The sequence below is a fragment of the Pseudonaja textilis genome, chromosome 1 (genome assembly GCF_049901715.1).
Source record: "Pseudonaja textilis isolate UNSWEBS1 chromosome 1, rPseTex1.2, whole genome shotgun sequence".
NCBI classification, from domain to species: domain Eukaryota; kingdom Metazoa; phylum Chordata; class Lepidosauria; order Squamata; family Elapidae; genus Pseudonaja; species Pseudonaja textilis.
This window is the reverse complement of record NC_141990.1, coordinates 157,492,826-157,512,842: the sequence shown is the minus strand read 5'-3', so window position 1 is coordinate 157,512,842 and position 20,017 is coordinate 157,492,826. Positions and strand designations below refer to the sequence as shown.

Here is a 20,017-nt window from a genome sequence, read left to right as displayed (position 1 = left end):
TTATTCCTGTGTTGTGTTGCTTTCCTCAAGTTTTATGAAGACTACCCTACGCTTTTGGCAAAACTAGAAAAATCTTTTCAAACTGTTCACTACTCTTTTGTATCCATTATCTAAATTGTTATTCTAATGTGCTTTTTGAGAAGAAATGGTGATCCTTGGGGAGAAATGTTCCACAGGTTTGTTATTAGAAAAACAGATGAGAACTAAGGAAAATAATTTATCCCTGCTGTCTGTCTGCTGAGAATATGTGAGTCAAAGTTATTTTGAAGAACAAGTGCTCACACTTCGAACTGTGCAAGGGTTAAAAAGTAGTCTTCAGTGGATATGCAGTTTGTTGATTTAAAGCTCTTTGTAAATGATTGTTCGAAACTTCTCAGGTGTAACAATGTGTTCAGAAAACATATCACAAGCACGGTTTAAGTAGGGTTTTTATATATCACCACCATCATCTACCTAGCTTGATTTGATTCCCAGAGGAACTGATAATTCATTGAATTGTCTGTCATGGAAAATGGGGAGCTTAGCAATGCGCATGAAAAAACAGAGGAAGATCGGTTTTATGAAAATTCAAATTTAGAGGAAGGAGAATGTGAACAAATCTCTAATCAGAACAGTGGAGATTCACTCTCTCCTTGTTTAATTGCCATGCTAGACAGCATGGACATTAGATGTGAGAATAGCATAGAAATTAGCCAGCAAAACTCTTGTTCCTCCCAGCATGGATGTGACAGTGGGGAAGAAGCAGATTCTCTGCAGGATGGTTCTGAAGACAGTCAATACAAAGTTAGAGAGGACAGAACTTTCGAAAGCACAGTGGCTATGGAGGACATTTTCAAAACTTCAAGAAATACTGTCAAATTTCCCTTCAACAACAGTTCAGAAGAGAACAACAATTTTCCAAAGGAAGAACATAAGATTTTCCTTGTTGTTAAGGTAAGTTCTTTTGCTAGGCATTTATACAGTTATGGTAGTCTCAGACGTAACATAACTTTTCCCTAACATTTGGAGAAAAGCAATAATTTTACTTTTCTGCTCGGTGGAGAATTAAACCACATTTTTGCATGTTTTTACCACTTCAATAAGAAATATTGTGTCTTATCCTTATCCAGTATCAAAGAGGATACCGCAGTTGCCCATAAGCTAATGATAATAGCAATCCTATATCTGCTTTTCAGGGAATAGGATTCTCTGAGAAAGCATGCAGAAATTGGTGGAAAATATTTTGAATATTTTACTGAGTTATTTAAGTGCCTTTCAGAATATTAGAAATTTGTGATATCTGTAGAAGCTTCATGTGCATATTTTCAGGCCATTGCTGTGCTCTATCATAGCTTTTTCCTTGCCTGAGTTGGTTGAGAAAAGCATATACTTGACAGTACTTAACACAATTTAGTGCTTTTCCCAACACTATATAGATAAAGAAGGTGTGAATATCAGTTTTCCAATTTATTCTCTGAGTAAAAACAGAGCCTTGTTGCCATTCAGTTACTGAATGCAGAAGTTAAGGGTATATATTTGTTGGTGCTCACAGAGGAGAAAAGCAAAAGCCGTTTCCTTGATTGCATGCTCAGAAGTTAATCTATTCCAAAAATTATGCAGAATGTGGTTTTGCAGTTCTGCTTTTACTCCTCTATACACAATTACTCTGGCTGCAATCTTGTAATCACTATCCTTTTTTAAAAAAAGATTTTTAGGAAAACAACATTTTTTTTTTCATAGATGCAAATTTGGTATTTTGATTCTGTAGGAATTGAGAACTGTAGAAACAAATTAATTAAGAAGAGAATCAACTTAAAAATAAGGGGAAATTTCCTGAAAGAACAATTAATCAGTAGAATGACTTGTCTCCAGAAGATGTGGGTGCTCTAACCACTGGAGGTTTTTAAGAAGAGATTAGACAATCATTTATCTGAAACAGTATAAGGTTTCCTGCTTGACTAGAAGCTCTCCAACGTTCCTTCCAACTCTATTATTCTGTTAAAGTTATAAATATTCCTTCCAGTTGGTAGTAAAAATATATTTTATTTCTGTTATTTTAATAGCTCAGAGTGCAACTTGGTAAAATGTGATTTTGTTTTAGTGGTGATAACCAGGGGTGGGATTCAGTTGTTTTAACAACTGGTTCTGTGGGCGTGGCTTAGGTGGTGGGCATGGCTTGATGGTCATGTGACTGGGTGGGTGTGGCTTGGTGGTCATGTTATTGGCTGGGTGTGACCAACTCAATATCACTCACATCGAGGCACGCATCTCCTCGCCTGGCCTCTCATGACTGTGGGGATGCTACAACAGTTGTAAGTGTGAAAAATGGTCATAAGTCACTTTTTTCAGTGCCATTGTAACTTTGAACGGTCACTCCACACAAGCAAAGTACCAGCAAAGGAGGGGGAAAAAACTCCATAGAAGTTCCTGAGACAGGAAGTCTAATCCTGTCAAGAATGTAAAAAGGGTTAATGGAGAGGCAGTTTCTGTAAGCAACACCAGAATGTTTCCTTCCTGCTTTCCTTACAGGATTAGGCCAGTAATTTCTTCTAACAACCGGTTCTCTGAACTGCTTAGAATGTTAACAACTGGTTCTAGTGAATAGGTGCGAACCTGTAGAATCCCACCCCTGGTGATAACGGTATTCAGGTTATTTATGAAGAAATACAATCTGAACAAAACATGTAACATATAAATACAGTATGCACATGCTAATTTATAGTCTTGTCTATTGATGTTACACTTCTCAATTTTATCAGGTCGTTATCTGAAACCCCTGTTTGTTGAGTGAGGATACTTTTAAGTGTTTCATTTATAGCAATTAACAAGTTATTTTTTCAGATTATTTCTCTTTAAACTGTAATGGATATAATATTTTATGAAAGGATTAGGGGAAAATTATACTAACAAAGCTATTTAGCAGCACAATTCTATTCCTGCTTCCTGTGGAATAACTATTCCATTCTGTACCTAGGCAGTCTCCTATCATACCAGTTCATTATTCAGAGACTGTTTGCAGATACTAGAAGACTAACAAATAGTTTCTGGTTGCTTGAAACAAGTTTAAACTTGCTAAACATAAACAAAGGTTTCCATAGGTTATGTTTTATATACAAAATGAAATGACTCCCAAATTAGAGTCTCTGGTCATGGATCATATTTCCATAATTTCATGAATAATTAGAAGACACCTAATCCAATGTTTATTATGTAAAATAAGTTAACAATAACTCATTGAACAAAACATTTTGCATATTAAATTGAGGTATCATATTGTTAATGTTTGACTATTCAATTGTTCAAGAAGAAATAATTTTCATATTCTGCTTATGAGTATAAAGAACAATAGAAGAATATGCTTTCTTGTTTTTTACTCAGTTTCTGATGTGTATAATTCTCTCTTCTAGCAGGAGTTCTCTCTCTACAGGCTCGGGCTACCTATTGACTAGGCCTTTTAGAGATTGCTGAACTAGAGCCTATACTAAATCCAGCCTCTTCAGTTTATTGGAGGCTCCTATATGTAATTATTATACAGGGGTAGGAGGTCAAAAGGAGACAATGCCAACATCTTGCAGGTCTACTGACTGTTGATAATTGGCTTCTGGCCAGATTATCCCAAGCTGCTCCCATCACGCAGGAGGCATTGCTGCTTGACTGTGTGCTTAATCTTTCATTGTGCAATTCCAGGGGGCCCTTAGGATGGCAAAAGTAGTTTGAGGACTGCATGTGGCTCACATGGATTGCTTTTGTCTATCTTATGTCATAACAATTTTAATGCCATATGAAGGTGTGAGTAATGCTCTACCTTTTGTCCTTCAGGTGCCACTGAGAAGTTAGGCCCTTTCTTCCCAAGAGTTTAATCATTGAACAAGCAAAACATGAACTGGCCAAAGGAGCAATTTGCTTCACCTATTTTAATATTGTCCTTATCTTTCAGCATTGTACTTCACACACTACTCAGTCCTATTTTGTTTAACTATGATTTATTGGTTCATAATTGACTCATTCTCACAATATGCTAGATTAAACTATGGCTTATGAGCAACAAGGATTAGATTCACTCATTAAACCAAACCTAAACAAATCACGTTATGACTTAACTCTGTTTCCCTGAAAATAAACCCTACCCCAAAAATAAACCCTAGTGAAGAGGGGGTGAGCATGTGAGTACATGTTGGGCGAGAATGTCTGGCAGCAGCCGCATCCTGTGCAGTGCAGGTGAGTTGATTATCAGTCCAAGGAGCAGGTGGGAGCAGAGGTGGAGTGAGTCATCTGATCTGGATGTGCTGCGTGGGCTGCGCAAAAGCCAAGAGACCATGGGCTAGAGTGGGCTGGTGACTGTGGGTGGCTTGTCCTCATGTGGCAGCACCGGCACCAGATGGCAGCAGAGGCATGAGGGGGGAAGCAGGCAATCCTGATGCTGCAGGCATGTCAAGAGACATGAAGATGAGCTACCTGTCCACTCGGTCCCACCGTCTCTTGGCTTGCCTGCAGCCCATGTGCCTCCGGATTGTGTGCCTCCCCCCATGCCTCTGCTGCCATCTCCGGTGCCACCACATGAAGATGAGCCTCCTGTGCCCACTCACCTGCCCTAGCCCACCAACTTTCAGCTTTCCCGCAGCCCACATGGCACATCCAGATTGCATGCCTCCCTCCTGCGCTTCTGTCACTGTCTGCTGCTTGGACAAGTAATCAACTCACCTGTGCTGCCCAGACTGTGCAACCCGAGAGTGCACCAACCAAGGGGGCAGAGGGCTGCAGCTGCTCCAGACAACGGCTTGTCTTTTGCATTTGGAACAGATTTCGGGTGGGGAGGGGAAGTAGAACTCTTTAGCATCAGAGCATGTTAATAATAATGATAATAATATACAAAATACTAATGCTCTGATGGTCATTTTGAAAAATCCTTTCTTAGAAGCCAAGAGGAACATACCTGTGAAATTTCAAGTTTGTAGGCTTTACGATTCTGGAGATTTTGTGATGATGCGTGAGTGGTATTTCACATAGATAGATAGATAGATAGATAGATAGATAGATAGATAGATAGATAGATAGATAGATAGATAGATATAGATATAGATATAGACATAGACATAGACATAGACATAGACATAGACATAGACATAGATATAGACATAGACATAGACATAGATATATAGATATATGCCAAGAAGTAGATATTTGTAGCTTTGGCTTCAGTTCCTTTTTTAGTTTGGCCATCAGTAAGCCAGAACCCAGATCTTGGGATCCTGGTGGTCACTACCTATTTCCTGAAAGCTGCAGAATTTTCATCTTTTCCTTTCTTACAATGCAACTGCGGCTCTACTACAGATTGCTACACCTTTCAAAAGGAATCAGAGGAGTTGGCATAGTGTTACCATACACTTGGCATTCCATAGACAAGCTGGTTTTTAAACTTTGCCCATTCAGCCAGGCATTTAAGAAGATCTAAAATGTCCCAACCAACTTCCTTCCTTCTCTTTCCAGGTCTGTGTGCTGTCTTGCTGTCATGACACAATCTCTTCATTAAAACATATACCATTCCAAAGTGTGTGTTTTTTAAAGAATAATAACCCTAACTTGGCACCAAGCAATGAATTCTTCTCTGACTCTCAGATCTGACCCCAAAATTTGAAGCTTACTAGATTGTGCATCCTTCCTTTGTTCCTTCTTCCCTCCCTCCCTCCTGTTATGAACTGTTTGTTACATGCTCAGCCCTGTTATAGATAAACTACTGAGAAATTGGCCATACTATACAAATACGTTCATGGTTAGGCATCCCACTCCTTTGAATTTCTTTATTTTTTCAGACAAATCTTTTAAAACAGTAAAACAGTGCCCTCTGCAAGCTGTTATGATAAATAGCAGCAAAAAAGACGTAAATTAGATAATTATGTTTTTTTTTTACTGCGATATAATCTGTTACTAATTCTAAATGTTTTCTAAACATTTAATTTGGACATTTTACTTTCTAAATACATTGATAATATTCCTGTGGCTTCTTTGTCATAATATGTACAAGACCAGTGAATCTGTATAATTCAGATGTGAATTATACAGATTCACTGTAAATAATTCAGAAGATGGAAGCAGAGATTACCCTCGCCCACCTCACATGCATACGTAGTACAGAATGGAGGCAACTTTCATATTCATGACAGTAGGTTGCTTTATTTACAGTATTTTATAGGGAATCTGATTAACTGCATCCTTCAATATGATCTTGTCAAATTTTTCTACATTTTCATATATGGGGTTATAAAAATAATGTAACTATTATGAGCTTTAGAGTAAGAATTTGATATATTTTAACCTATATTTGTAATAAAGTTAAAAGTCATTTTAAATTTTTTTTCTTTTTGCACTTCTATCTCTCCCTCCCCTTTCCCCCCCAGTTCTTTTTCTTCTTGCTTTATCTTTTATTCCTGTATTTTTAAAAACTCCAATAAAGTTACATAGAAAACAATTCCTGTGATGGTGAAATGTTAATGATCTTACAAGATTTTGGCTATTTCTTAAAACATAATGATTTAATTTTGAGGTTTGCTGTTGCCCTTTTAAAATGTAGAGAATCTGTCATAAACTCTGACAGAAATAGAATTAAGGTTGGGCCATACAATAGATTATGAGAACAAGCTCTTTACCTCCATTTCCCAGGTTTTATAGCCTTTTCCATTAGTGCCTCTGCTAAGGTTCATTTCATTCCCACCACAAATTGAATGAAATGTCAGGATATGGCAGCTCTGGATAAGCCAATCTTCACAAATTTTCTGTTCCTCTGAGCTGTATTTTTGCTGGAAAGAGAGGCTGGAAAAAGGCATTACACTGTTACAGGCTGCCGCTTTTTTTCTATTCCCCAGTAGTTTTGCAAAATGTGAAACCTGCTGGATCTCCTCTGTTTAGAACTCCCAGAAAACATATGTTCTTGTTACAGGGAAGTTGCTATTAAAATGAATTTATTAGACAATTACATATGTGGCTTCATGCTCACTGTACCAAGAAATAATCTTTGCTCTGAAGTAAGTCATAGTTTAGGCCCAAGAAATATGAGAGAGCCTTAAGGATAAGATACAATAATGCTTTCTTGCACAAAATGTTACAACTTCACTTCCAAAGCTGCTGCTCTGTTTTATTATTAATGGGTTGGTGTGATCATTTTCAGTTGTCCACTCCTTAGAGGAGAAACTATAATGAAACTCCTGCAAAAGCAAGCCCTACTATTCATTTGTGGTGTGTAATTTTAAACCTTTGTAGTTCTGGATTGATAGGCAACACCCTGGCTATCTAAATGAAGTTATTTCTTACAGTAACTTGAGAATGCACTATTTGTTTCCTAAACACATTGAAAGTAATGTGACTTCCTTTCCACATTGAAAGTAATGTGTTGACCAAAGCAACATTGATTACTGTAATGTGGCAGACACTGTTTTGCTGATATTTTTACAATTTAGTGTTGTAGAAACTAGTCAGGAATTGGCACCAATAAAAAACAGAAGCAGTTAAATGAAGGGACAAATGGAAATTTGATAAGGACAGGTAAAATATTAAGCTCCTTGAAAGTTTGACACATTCAGTTGATGGTATGTCAACAGCCATAACTCATGTTTCTGAATTTTATGCAAGATATCACATTGGGCTTCTAATGTAGTTAGATTTGCAAATCCTTTTAGCATCTAGATGTGTACAAGCCAGATCCAGATGATCTTCAATTTACACACAAACAACATTGGAACAAAGATTAATGCTTCTTCAAGTGGCATTGAATCCTCTAAACTTAACACATCATTGTTAAATCTAGATTAAATTGCTGCCAAGTTAGATATAGTTACCTGAAAATGAATTCTATTGACATTTGTAAATTATGCTATAAACAACTTTCTTTCAATGTGATACCAATTAAATGGTATGTTTGTAATGATTTAGTTAAATCTTTTAAATAATCCTCCTGCAGTCATACAAAATAAAATGTTTGCTTCATATCAAGGTACTGGATGTTCTCTGAAAAGCATAGAGTAAGTGATTTGGGTTGAGATAGGGAGTATTAACTTTCACTTTGCAGGGATATGCAAAACTGCTCAGGTTAAGGTTCTTGAGTTCTTAGGGAGGAACTCAAGAACAACAGATATTTAATTACTGACCTTAAATAACTGCTGAATCTTAGCATTCCAAAAGATTTTCTTATTTAGTATTATTGTTTAATTAAAAACCTGTTTCCAAAGAAATATAGAGCCCTGTAAGCATTTTGACCTGTGCAGATCCTAAAAAACTTTTCAGACTACAGAATTGATTTGGATCTGTTTGATGGGATTAAAATGAGCTGGATATTTATACCTTGTCCAGCAAGGGACAACAGAATAAAACAGAAATGGGAGCACCTTTAGGTAGACTCCTATTCAGTATATTACTTAGGTAGTTTGTTCATACATTTCACTAATATTGGCTACATATAGGAATAGTATGCCAAGGTATACTAGGTTTTGTGGTGATACAGAATGTTATGAAAAGTTGGATGTGATACTGGACACCAAACTTTAAATGACTTATTCCCACAGTGTCATTAGATAGAACCTTAAAGTCAGCAACCAACCAAGATATTGAATAGAAGTCCTAGATAACACTTTCAAAACATGCTATTCTTATTTGGTGGGCCATCAGCAATCAGTCATCTGCTTTTGGGTTATTGTTGAATCCTTACAAAAACTTCACTCTTTTTGGAAAAGTGATGGATTCCAAATTAAAGTGGCAGTATGCTGTTGAACAAACATCCTAATAAAATGAAGCAATTGCAAATCTAGCAAAGTTATCCTCTTGTCACTGTCTACAGTTGCTTTGGATAAAAATAAAAAGAAGTGACTGTAATATGAGAGAATGGAGCATGCAAACAACAAGCAAAGCAAAATAGTGATCTCCAGTACATTTTTTAAAGAAGTATGCACAAGATGAAGAGAATAAGGATTGTTTTTTAAAACAAGTTTTATTCAGTTTCCCCCATTTTAACATCTTTTTAGTGAACAGCATGATTACAGGTTTCATGTATACATACAAATATGACGATGGTTACATATACAATTTTTGTATTCAATTTCTTATTTTAACAATGCTTTTATACATTTTCTATTTTATTATATTATTCCAAATGCTTACCTCTTATTTAGTTCACCTATATTAGCTTCATAATTATTACACTTTGATACTTTTAACTGTCACATTTGTATATTTCATCTTAAATTCTAATTAAAAACACTCCTAATAGTTTCCCCCTTAAAATATCAATTTAAGTATGCCATCTCTAAATACTACGTATTCATTATCTCCCCTTTTAAATCCCACTAAACATTTAACTTGCCTAAAACATTAAAATTAGTAATCCCTTGAAAACTACATAGCGTATATAAATCAGATTATGCATGGTTTTTCCCCTTTTTTATTTTATAAGATTTGTTTACAATTTCAAAAAAGAAGACATATTAATCTACTCATTTAATCCTGAATCCTGGTGTTAATTCCATTTCAGCTCTCCTCCTATATCATTTCATTTATTTCAGCATATTTAATACACAAATTCCATCAATTATTCTATTCATCTTTATATATTTAAACAAAAAAGCCTGCAATCCACTCCTAAAATAATATCTACTGCATTACAACCCTTCTTATCTTTCATTTCAATTATTTCAATATATTTAATAAACATATTCCATTGGTTATTGTAGTTATCACTGTACATAAAAGAAAAGAGCTTAAATTCCATTATCAAAAGTAACAGTTCTATTTTCCATCTTATCGGTCTATATGTTCCTTTTTCATAATCTTAAATTTGTTTATGTTACCTCCCAACACCTTGCAGAATCCCCTTTCTGAATTATCAATCAATATTAATTATTATCTCTGTGTCAAATTAAGCAATTTTCCCCACTTTTTTTACAATTTCCATATTTCTTTGTTTCTAAGTCCTGTTTCTTATCCCCTTTTCCCCTTCTATTTTCCCCTTTATTCTTTCACTCCAGTTTTTCTCCCCCTCTCTATTTGTAGCTTCCTTCCACCCTTCAAATTTCTGCCGATTCTTTTTACCTTTTTTAATTTTTGGAATATTCCCCTCTATTTAACTTCTTAAATCTCCTATATTTATTTCCCACTCCTTTCCTCTTTCTTTCCAGGATTCTTTGTTCTTGATGAAAATTAAAAATGGCCTCTTCTGTAGTTTGCTCCACTTCCTCTTCTGTCTTTTGTCTTTGTTGTTCATGTTCTGCAATTGCATTTTCCATAAATTTTAAAGCAAAGTCCAACAATTCACTATGCTCTTGTAGTGTTTCTTTCATGTTTTTAAGTTCCATTTTTAATTCCAGAAGAGATATCACCATTTTAAACCTTTTCTATTTAACAATTTAATCCAAATAGTGTCTATGAAATTACTTTCCAACAATCAGCTTTTATTTTATTCCTTTCACGTTTTGGTCCTCAGCTAATCCAATGCTACATCCATACCAGAATCAACAGTTAATCCAAGGGCAGAATCTTCTTGTTTCTTTCTTTGTTACAACGTTTCAGTTTTTCAAAGTTCTTCTTTAGTTGTATCAATTTTCCTTACAGTTTTTAAGAAACAGAGTCTTTTAGAAAAAAAAAAACAAGTTAAATTCAATCAGTTAGATGGCACTCTTTGTTATAACAGATCTCCACCTCCTCTTTTTTCCAGCTGTTCAGAGCTTTTTAAACCAGTCTTCCAAGAATAAAAATCCAATCCAATTAGTATTAAATTTTCTCTTTAACAATCTATAGTTCAGCTCTACTAGTGCCTATATAGAATCAAAATATACTTATCCAAATTAGTTAAATATTTCTTTTTCCAGCTTCTACCTTTCTTGGTTCAAAGCCCCACCACTGTCAAAAGCAATTCACACCTTTTTTCCTCCTTTCTCCTCACTGCTTTAAATCCTTTCTTAAAGATTCTTGAAAAAGTTAATCCTGGGGGTATTTTCCATTTAACTATATCATCCCGTTCCTCCTGCTGTTTGCTTCTTTCTCTCTCCAGCACAATCTATTCCAGTTTAATCTTCCTCTTCAGGGTGGCCATTTTAGACCACTAGTTCAGATGTCTTCGGGAGGGAGCAATTGCCAAGCCAGGGAGGGGATTTGCGACTCCCCTCTACCTGGCTGATGGTCTCCCCTTCCTCCACTGTCCCTACAAGGTGGCTTCTGCCCCAAATCTGACCGATAGGGGTTCTCCAATGCCAAAGCATGGACCAAAGCCATGGACAATCGTGGTCAGCGGTCCATCTTCGGGGAAGTTCAAAACTGGAAGCCCTAGAGAATAGAGATTGTTTTCTCACCCTTGAAATTTGTCCTATTCTCAACAGACCTGAACTATGCTTTGAGGTGGTTGTTCTTAGCTGGCTTTTCTTATGGGAATTCCATTAATTCTTGTTGCACTTTCCCTGCATATACCATGATTGGTTCATCATGAAAAGCCTTACCAGCCAGCATTACTTGTTTAGTTTTTGGATCAATTTATATTTTAATTTACAAAGCCCAACTTGCAAATTGTATCTCTCTGTGTTGTTGGTTTATGACGCTGTGGCTAATGCAAGCTGAAAATCTTATCAGCACCAATACCGAAAACAAATAACAACAAAATGATAATGTAACTGAGGTGAGTCAATAATCATTCAGTTTCTACCCACTACCGGTGGCTTATCCACCATTCTGGCCCATCACCCAAGAGAAAACCCAGATCTTCAAGGTCTTGTGGAAAGCCAACAGGTAAAAAGGTCTTGTGAAAATCCAACACCCAAATTTCAGGGGTTATGTTGTTCCAGAGGGCAAGTGCTAACAACAGAGAAGGTTTGCCTCCTGAGTCTCACTAGATGACATTGTTTTATAGAAAGGACCCAGACCATGCTCAACTTTTCAGATTTTGTGGGATAGTCAGAAACAATTGGAAAAAGGGAGTTCCACAAATCACCTGGTCCTGCAATGGAGGAGTGTATAGGATTGCATTCAGAAGTTTTCTGAGTACAATTCATAAAACAAGGATATTACATCGGTGTGCCAAGATGTGTCTTTAGTGATCCATGTCACCGCATTGTGTGGTTTAGTTAAGCTTCAGGTTGGTGTTCAATGACAGGACCATGTACAATACAATGTAACAGTTCAGTTGGGAGATAAGCAAAGGCATGAATGACTGTGAGAAGAGTCTCCTAATCAAGGAATGGACACAATCGATGTAGCAATTGCACTTAGCACTTATATACTGCCGCAAAATGCTTTACAGCCCTCTCTGAGTGCTTTACACAGTCATATTGCCCCCAACAATCTGGGTCCTCATTTTACCAACATCTGAAGGATGGAAGGCTGAGTCAACCTTGAGCCCAGTCAGGATTGAGCTCCAGACTGTGGGCAGAGTTAGCCTGCAATACTGCATTCTAACCTCAGTGCCATCAGGGCTTTTATTAATTTTCAAGGATTTGTGCAAAGGCTTTTCTTCCATGGTTGCCATTTGCTGTTTATCAGGAGCCAAAAATCCAGGAGGATAGCCAAATTGTGTGCCAGTTCTATCCAGATGAAAAGTTCTTAATAGTAATGTTTACATTTTTTTACCATGCCATTTTAGATTGGAGATATATAGAGAGTCATAATTGTATGACATTCAGTCTGGGAGCTTTGTTTTCAATGTGATATTACAATAAATAATAATTCCTATCTGCTTTAAATATTAATTATATCAGTTAGAGTGGCCATTAATTTGCCTTAAGAAAAGAGGGCGTAGCAAAAAAGATGAGATTTAAAAAAAAAACAATTAAATGCAGTCCCACTTTTTTTAAAAAAAAAACCCAAACAAATTATTTAACTCTAAGCTTAATTACTTTGCAGTCAGAAAGCTCCAACTCTGAATTATTGCAACTCACATCTTGTAATCCTACTGTCAACCCACTTAAAGGAAGAAGTAAGGCTTAGAAACTTGTCTCATAGCTCAGTCATTTGATTTGCCTCATTCACTTGAGCGCCTTACCAATGCAGACTCCTTAAGAGTTCGGTGAATCAGTCTTTGCACTCACAGGCACTCCTGCCATCTACATGTCTTGTCCCATGGGAAGTCAAAGTAGTAGGATGACTCAATTTGAGCTACAAAAATTTGGTTGACCGCTAAATGGCAATGAACAGGAAGTGTGACATCCTCATCAGTAAAATGAATGATTTCATTAATCTTATATTGTATGTGTTACCTCCTTTTAATCATTAATATTCTATATGTCATAGATATTCTCAAACTTTGCGCACCGATTACTCGCCATGAGACAATTGTCCCATGCAGGCTTGCACTGGCAAAAGGAATTTAAATTTGCTTTGGATAGTACTACTGCCTTCCCTGTGCTAGCCTGATCAATCTGTTGTTGTTTTTTTTGGTTTGTTTTTAAGTTGCTTGTGGTCCCTTGGGATTCTGATCCATAGTTTGAGAATTGTGCATTAAATGCAAAGGCATCCAAAGATCCTATTTTTAAAAACTGGGTTTTTTTGAAGAGGTACATTTAGACAGAAAAGGTAAAAGCTTAAAATATCCCCCCCCCCCAAAATCAGCTACTTAACATATTCTATAACAATAGTTGTGCTTCTCCCGAAGATCTCCGAAGGATAGAGCTTTCTGGGCTAAGAATGTATTGAGCAATCTGAAGCAGGGAATCAGTTCATCGCTCCTCCAGCACTTTCTTTGCCTCACCTCATTGAAGCAGCCTAATAAAACTTCTTGATTTATCCTTCAAAACTGTCTTTGAAGGAGGAGCTCCTTCAAAGACAGTTTTGAAGGATAAATCAAAAAGTTTTATTAGGCTGCTTCAGTTTGTCTTCGCTGCTTCAGATGAAGGAAATGCTGGTTCTATCTACAGTTGGACTGGCCATGGATTCTTATTTCAGCACTGGCAGAAGAAAGGAGAGATTGCATTACTCCTGAAGGTAAAGATTAGCTGAGCAGAGCAGGCTACAGGGTTCTGGGAGAATATGAAGCCTGAGATGCAGCAGTGGTATTCAGCAGATTCTGACCAGTTCTGGAGAACCGGTAGTGGAAATTTTGAGTAGTTTGGAGAACTGGCAAATACCACCTCTCACTGGAGATTTTACAGTATCCTTCCCCTGCCACGCCCACCAAGCCATGCCCACAGAACTGGTGGGAAAAAAAAAATTGAATCCCACTACCGCTGAGATGGATTCCTCATTTTGCCCAGTAATCCTGATCCTAATGTTTTTATAAAGTTTTACATTTGCAAATCAGAATACAACATACTGAAATGTGAAAAGGTCAACAATTAAAGTAGGTCTGGGAGGATTGATTCACATTTCCAGAGTTGTTACTTGCAGTCTGCAATACAACGTGGCAGCTTATATGTGTGGAACCTTTTCCCAAAGACTTATCATTCCACATTCCTTCACTGGAGGCAGGTTGTTGGCCTGCTGCTGCATGAGTAAAATTACAATGAGGATACTCTTAGAGAACTTAGTCTGGGCTCTATTTGGAAGCAAGCCTTATATTCCATCTTTTTCTGATTGAGAAGCTAGAGGAAAAGTAGCATATATATGGAAGAACAATAATGCAAACTGTTTTCATGGATCTATCTCACCCCACTTACTCAGGCTTGTAGCCTCCCACAGTTCCTTCACCTTACTAACTTAATGCTCAACAGGCAAAAAGGAATCCCTCAATGGCAAACAAAGGGGTAAAAACAAAGGAGTGGAGCAAAGATGTCTAGCACTTTCCAATACCAGGAGCATTGAAAGAATCTCCCAGAATTGATAACTACATTCATAAAAATTATGAATGTAGGAAGAATTTAGGCAGATAATATGCTGTGGAGGTGTGGCCACATGAAGGTGCCTTATCTCTCATCTCTGATTGTTGTAAATGCAGAGTGTAATTGCTTACCTTCCTTTCTCCCAGTCACATTGTCTTCCATGCCCTACTGCCCTGTTGGATATTTGGATTTTACAACAGTTCTCTTTGATATCAGGATTCAGTTAGCACCCTTTGGTGAGTGAGTGAGGTCTTTTGGCTTTTGGCTTTCTGTGCCAGGAAAATGTTCTGTGTTTGCAACGATCAGAGCAATCAAGCTGTGTTTACCTCAACCGAATGTGTTTGGGGAGTAAATGAAAACTTGAGGAAGGCTCTCATACTGTTTTTCAAAAGTACTGCATGCAAGAATGCTAGAGAGGGGAGTGCAAGAAAGAACTATTTTGACAGAGTGGGATTAAAAGAAATGGTTTGTTCCGAGGTACCACAGGCTGTGCATTAACCCCACCCTCCTCTCTTGCACTTGGCTATTTTGGGCTGGCAGCATGAGCCAGAGCTCTGACAGATGAGCACTCAGAAACACAACACAGAGCACTGTAGCACTTGTTGCTCCGAACACCAGTGTAAGCTTCTCCCGCTTTGCCTTTCTTGTCCTTTCTGGTTTATTTTGTTTACAGTTTCATAATTAGGAAAATTATTGTCTGAGTTAGTGGAAGTTTCAAAAGCAGCAGCAGGCGCAAAGAGATTGTGTAGAGAAGGAGCAGGAAGCCTCGCAAGTGCTGTGGGTAAAAGGCGAAGCTGTGCTGGCCCTGGACTCTTTGCAGAGCAAGGAGAACAGCTCCTTGCCTGAGGGGGATCAGAAATGAACAACTCGTCTCCTGCCAATGGAGAAGGAAAAGACCCTGAAATTGAACTCTTTGTCAAGGTAGGTCAGACTTTCTCTAGTCAGCTGCAGACGCTCACCGTGTCTAGAGTTCCATTGTGTTTTAGTGCAGAATTTCTCCCTTTTCCCTCCCTGTTCTTGTTGCTTTCCCTCCTGCTGTTGGCTTTAGTCTTTGTTGCTCCAGTGCCATCTCCTCACTTGAATGCCAAGCCTGAGCCACAGTGGTTTCCTCTCTGAATTTACTTTGAGGGAGGAAAACAGCCTGAGCCACCCAAGAAGCTTTGTAGCATGCAGGATGTTAGGGAAACCTTTGTGTGTGCAGTCAAACATCTATTAGCACAGGAAACAGTGTGACACCTGGAACGGACTCTTATTTGCATGTACATAATGTGATTCTATTCAAAATGTGACTAGTGGTGGTTAATTATGTGGACTACCCACTCATATAAAGATGCCAAATGATGCAAAGTGAAACATTTTTAGTAGTATATTTCCGATTGGTTATTTATATGTGCAAGCCATTAATTATCACGTATGTTTGCAGTCATTGGGTAATCAAAAATGATAGCTGTCAGAGAAGGATAACCATGTGGGGTGTGTGTGTGTGTGTGTGTGTGTGTGTGTGTGTGAGAGAGAGAGAGAGAGAGAGAGAGAGAGAGAGAGCAAGCCAGCCTATGGTCTTTCAGATATTGTGAACTTTTATCTCTCAACAGCCACAACTAATAAGGACAATAGGGAACCTTGCTGGAAGTGTAGACTTCATGGCATTTTAACCATCTTCAAATAGAAATAGTAATAACAGTGAAAAACAATAAGGATGTTATATGGTATGCCACCCTTCAAGCATGCTGGAAGAGAAAGGGAGAAAATACAGATAAGGGCAAAAATGAGCTCATTCAGTATATGAGAAAGGAGTGCAAAGTATATATTATAATTTCCAGTCAGACATACAGCTGGTGAAATCAAAACTGACTCTAAATAAAAATTACTTTGGAACCTACAAGAACAAGGCAAACATTCCCCACTGCATGTTCAGATGAGCATTTTACCATTGCCGAACCCATTTCAGGCCTGGTGCAGATGCTCTGCTCCTTGGAGAACTGTATTGACACATAAGATCAAAATTCCCATTGCCACTATTCCCAGAATTCTCCATGACAGCATTTAGGGCTTTGGAGCTATTGATCAAGAGGCCAGGGAAGATCCTTGCGCCCCTCTCTCCTGCTGATGTGAAACTCTCCCACTTTCTTTTAAGGAAAATTAGGTAGGCCTTCGGTAAGTAGCAGGTTGATGCGGAATTGGATACAATTTTCTCTTGGTTATATTGCAGGCATTAGTGTGTCACCCTGGTGTCCTAGATGTTTACCCATAGTTAAAATAAATTAGTCATCAAAATATCTTGCTAAAACAGTGGTTCTCAACCGGTGGGTCATGACCCCTTTGGGGGGGTCGAACGACCCTTTCACGGGTTGCCTAAGACCATTGGAAAACACATATTTTCAATGGTCTTAGGAATCGACCCATAATTTTATGGTTGGGGGGTCACTACAACATGAGGAACTGTATTAAAGGATTAGGAAGGTTGAGAACCAATGTGCTAAAACAATGGCAATCCTAGAGAACGTTGGCTGAAAGTGATGCTCGTATCTCTTGCCTCGTTAATGGGTCATCTTAGGATAGCTAAATTTAGTCAATTGAGTAGCCAGCTATTGCCAAATAATCTACACGGGTATCAATCTTTAAAGAGTGGCTTATCCTATTTTAATGGCATCATTTCAATTCATTCCAGTATTCTTTTATTGTAAGAAAGCTGTGATTGATAGTGTCCTAGCTCTGATTCTTTGAAACCAAGATGTAGACAGTGGGTAGCCAGTAACTTTGATAGGCTTCTCTGTGGTTCCCCCACCCCTAGGACTCAAACTGATAGTCCTCATCGCAACTTGTGTAAATAAGTTTAACCAGGTGCTGGGCACTTCAGAGCTTTCACCAAGTGGTGCTCTTTTCCATCTTCCTGCAACAACTGTTATTGGCTGCCATGAGTTTTATTTTGACATGAATACATCTGCTTGCTTGATAGTATTGCATAAGTTACCTCTTCACTTCAGGCTGTTTAGACTGTCATAGCATAGAGATGGCAGTAAAGCTGTAGTCAATGTCACAAGGAGATGTTTGTAACTTTACAGATTACAAGAGTCATTCCAGAACAGTAAATGTCACCGGGATCATCTGTCTTTGCCTCTCTAAATATGCAGGGGGATCAGCAAGGAGCACTGAAGCACATGAATAACCAGTTGAATGCTATCCCAGCTTGACTGGCAATGCCAGGATTAGGAGACATGATATTTGACCTGAGGTCCACAGTGAAATAATGGCAGATGTATACATGCCATGGTGAGTCATGGCATGTCATCCAAAATTCTGAATTAAATATTAGAAAGTCCTGACTTTTTAAAGTTAAATAACAAATGTTGTGAAGATTTGGCAAGGTTGATCTAGACATCCTAATTATTCAAGAGTCCTTGGGTATTATTATTGCCCACTTATGTCTGCAAACATGCATGCAACAATAGCAGATTTTGGAATAATAATACCTGGCCAAATTTGAACAATCCTAGCTGTTTAAATAGTGAGCGACATGCTGTATGCAGCACACATCGTTTTAAAAAAAATTATTATTATTAAAAGAAACTGATTTCAGTTCGCTATTTCCCTGCTGGGCAACTCTTTTGAAAACCTTAGAATTTTTTTTACCTAGGAATCAAAGTACAACAAAAGTTCTAAAGTTGAACCTCACCATTAATGTGCCCAAAATTGAACAGAAAAATGAAAGAGCTTTATTTTAAGTTCCATGCTCAAGAGATGTAGGAAATTTCAAGTTGCCATGGTACTGCATGTTAGAATTAGGATGTGTTCTTGGGCTGTGATCCACAGTTTGTATAATAATAAATGTGGAACTTTTTTTTTTCTACCATTTCTCTCGGCAGACGTGTTCAGAAATATTTACAGTAGCTTGTTAGAATAGCAGTCAGAGACGTTGGCAGGAAATTACTTTTAGCATACCTGTTAGAGTTGTTCTTAGTGATCCAATTAGCTTAAAGTCAGCAAGTGCAATTTTTTTACCCAAGTGGATCTTAAGCCTTTGCTTAGCCAGTCCTCTGGTGCAAATAAATGTGAGAATCCAGGAAAATGAAGTGTGTTTCAAATATATCAGCATCTCTGAGTTTCTCAATAACAGCAATCAATGGGTAGTATATTTGATACCAAAAATAATTTCTGGGAAAATGTAATCAGCAATTTACTTAAAAAATATTACAATTAGCTTTTTAAATGCTTAGATTTTTTTTTCTTATTATTGCTCTTTATTTACTTTTGTCACACACTGACCTTGGCTGAACTCAAAAAACCCTGAACAGATAGGGAAAGAAAAAGCTAAGAAGAATTTGTATGGGAAAATAGTCAGTAATCACAGGATGATAGGTTAGTCAGAGAAGTTGGGAAAAAAACATTTTGGAATGTTTTTAGGAAATGAAGAACCACTTCTGTATTGTTTCCAAGTGAATTATATACCTGTAGGACACAATGCTCATTTTAAGTTTTTTAAAATATAACCTCTATAATATTATACTTTTTATAATGTATAACTTTTATTATATAACATACCAGGGAAAGTAATAGGTTCAATTCATATATCATGTTATGCCATGATGAGATTTGAGTTTATCTTAGGATATTGTATGAAAGGCAACCAACTGCATCTTTTTCTGTCAACCTGACTTAGTGAAATGTGTGAATTCTTCCATTGTGTTTAAGTTTCAGCAGGTCTTTGTTTAACTGGTGCCTAAAATTGGTTTTAACATAATGTAACATAAAAAGAAAGCAATAAGAAAAAATAATTTCATCAGCAAAAGCTGTCATGACAGGAATTAAAGTTTAGTAGAGGATGCATAAAATGTGCATAACTAATATTTTTGATACGATTTATATCCAAATGTGATTGTTCCTAAAAGCTCAGAGAGAAACAGAAGGGGACATTAACACAATAATAAGCTTTATTCAAGTGTTAGTTATGAATACAAATTATTAACATTAGCATAATTAATACAAACTATAATTCTTGTCTGTCTGAGGATCTCTTTCAAAAACAACATTGGACTGTTGTCCCAAAGGTGCTTTTTCAGGAGGCACCTTGACTTTCTTGGTTTTTCTTTTGAAGACATTGAACTATGACTTATCACTGCATGCATGAACATCTGGTTCATGTATCCTTTCGATGCAGCTGCAGTAAGGAGAATAGAAGCTTTTCCGACCTTTTTCAGTTACTGTGTCAATTGTTATGTCAAAATATAGAACTGGGGTCAATGTTTGCTGTTCAGATTTCCTTC

The 20,017-nt window shown here is 37.3% G+C and overlaps 1 protein-coding gene across 2 annotated transcripts in view; it reads left to right on the top strand.

The window, feature by feature from the left end:
* Positions 1–402: 402 nt before the first annotated feature.
* CLIC5 (CLIC family member 5) overlaps positions 403–20,017 on the top strand; it is a 70,091-nt gene continuing 50,476 nt past the window's right edge. The window contains exon 1 of one of the 2 annotated variants that reach the window (XM_087919404.1): positions 403–933. In XM_087919404.1, coding sequence (XP_087775530.1) covers positions 505–933 — 429 coding nt within the window. In that variant the 5' untranslated portion in view covers positions 403–504. Of the gene's footprint in view, positions 934–15,276; positions 15,678–20,017 lie in introns of those variants that run through there. The other variant, XM_087919405.1, reaches the window with a different exon arrangement.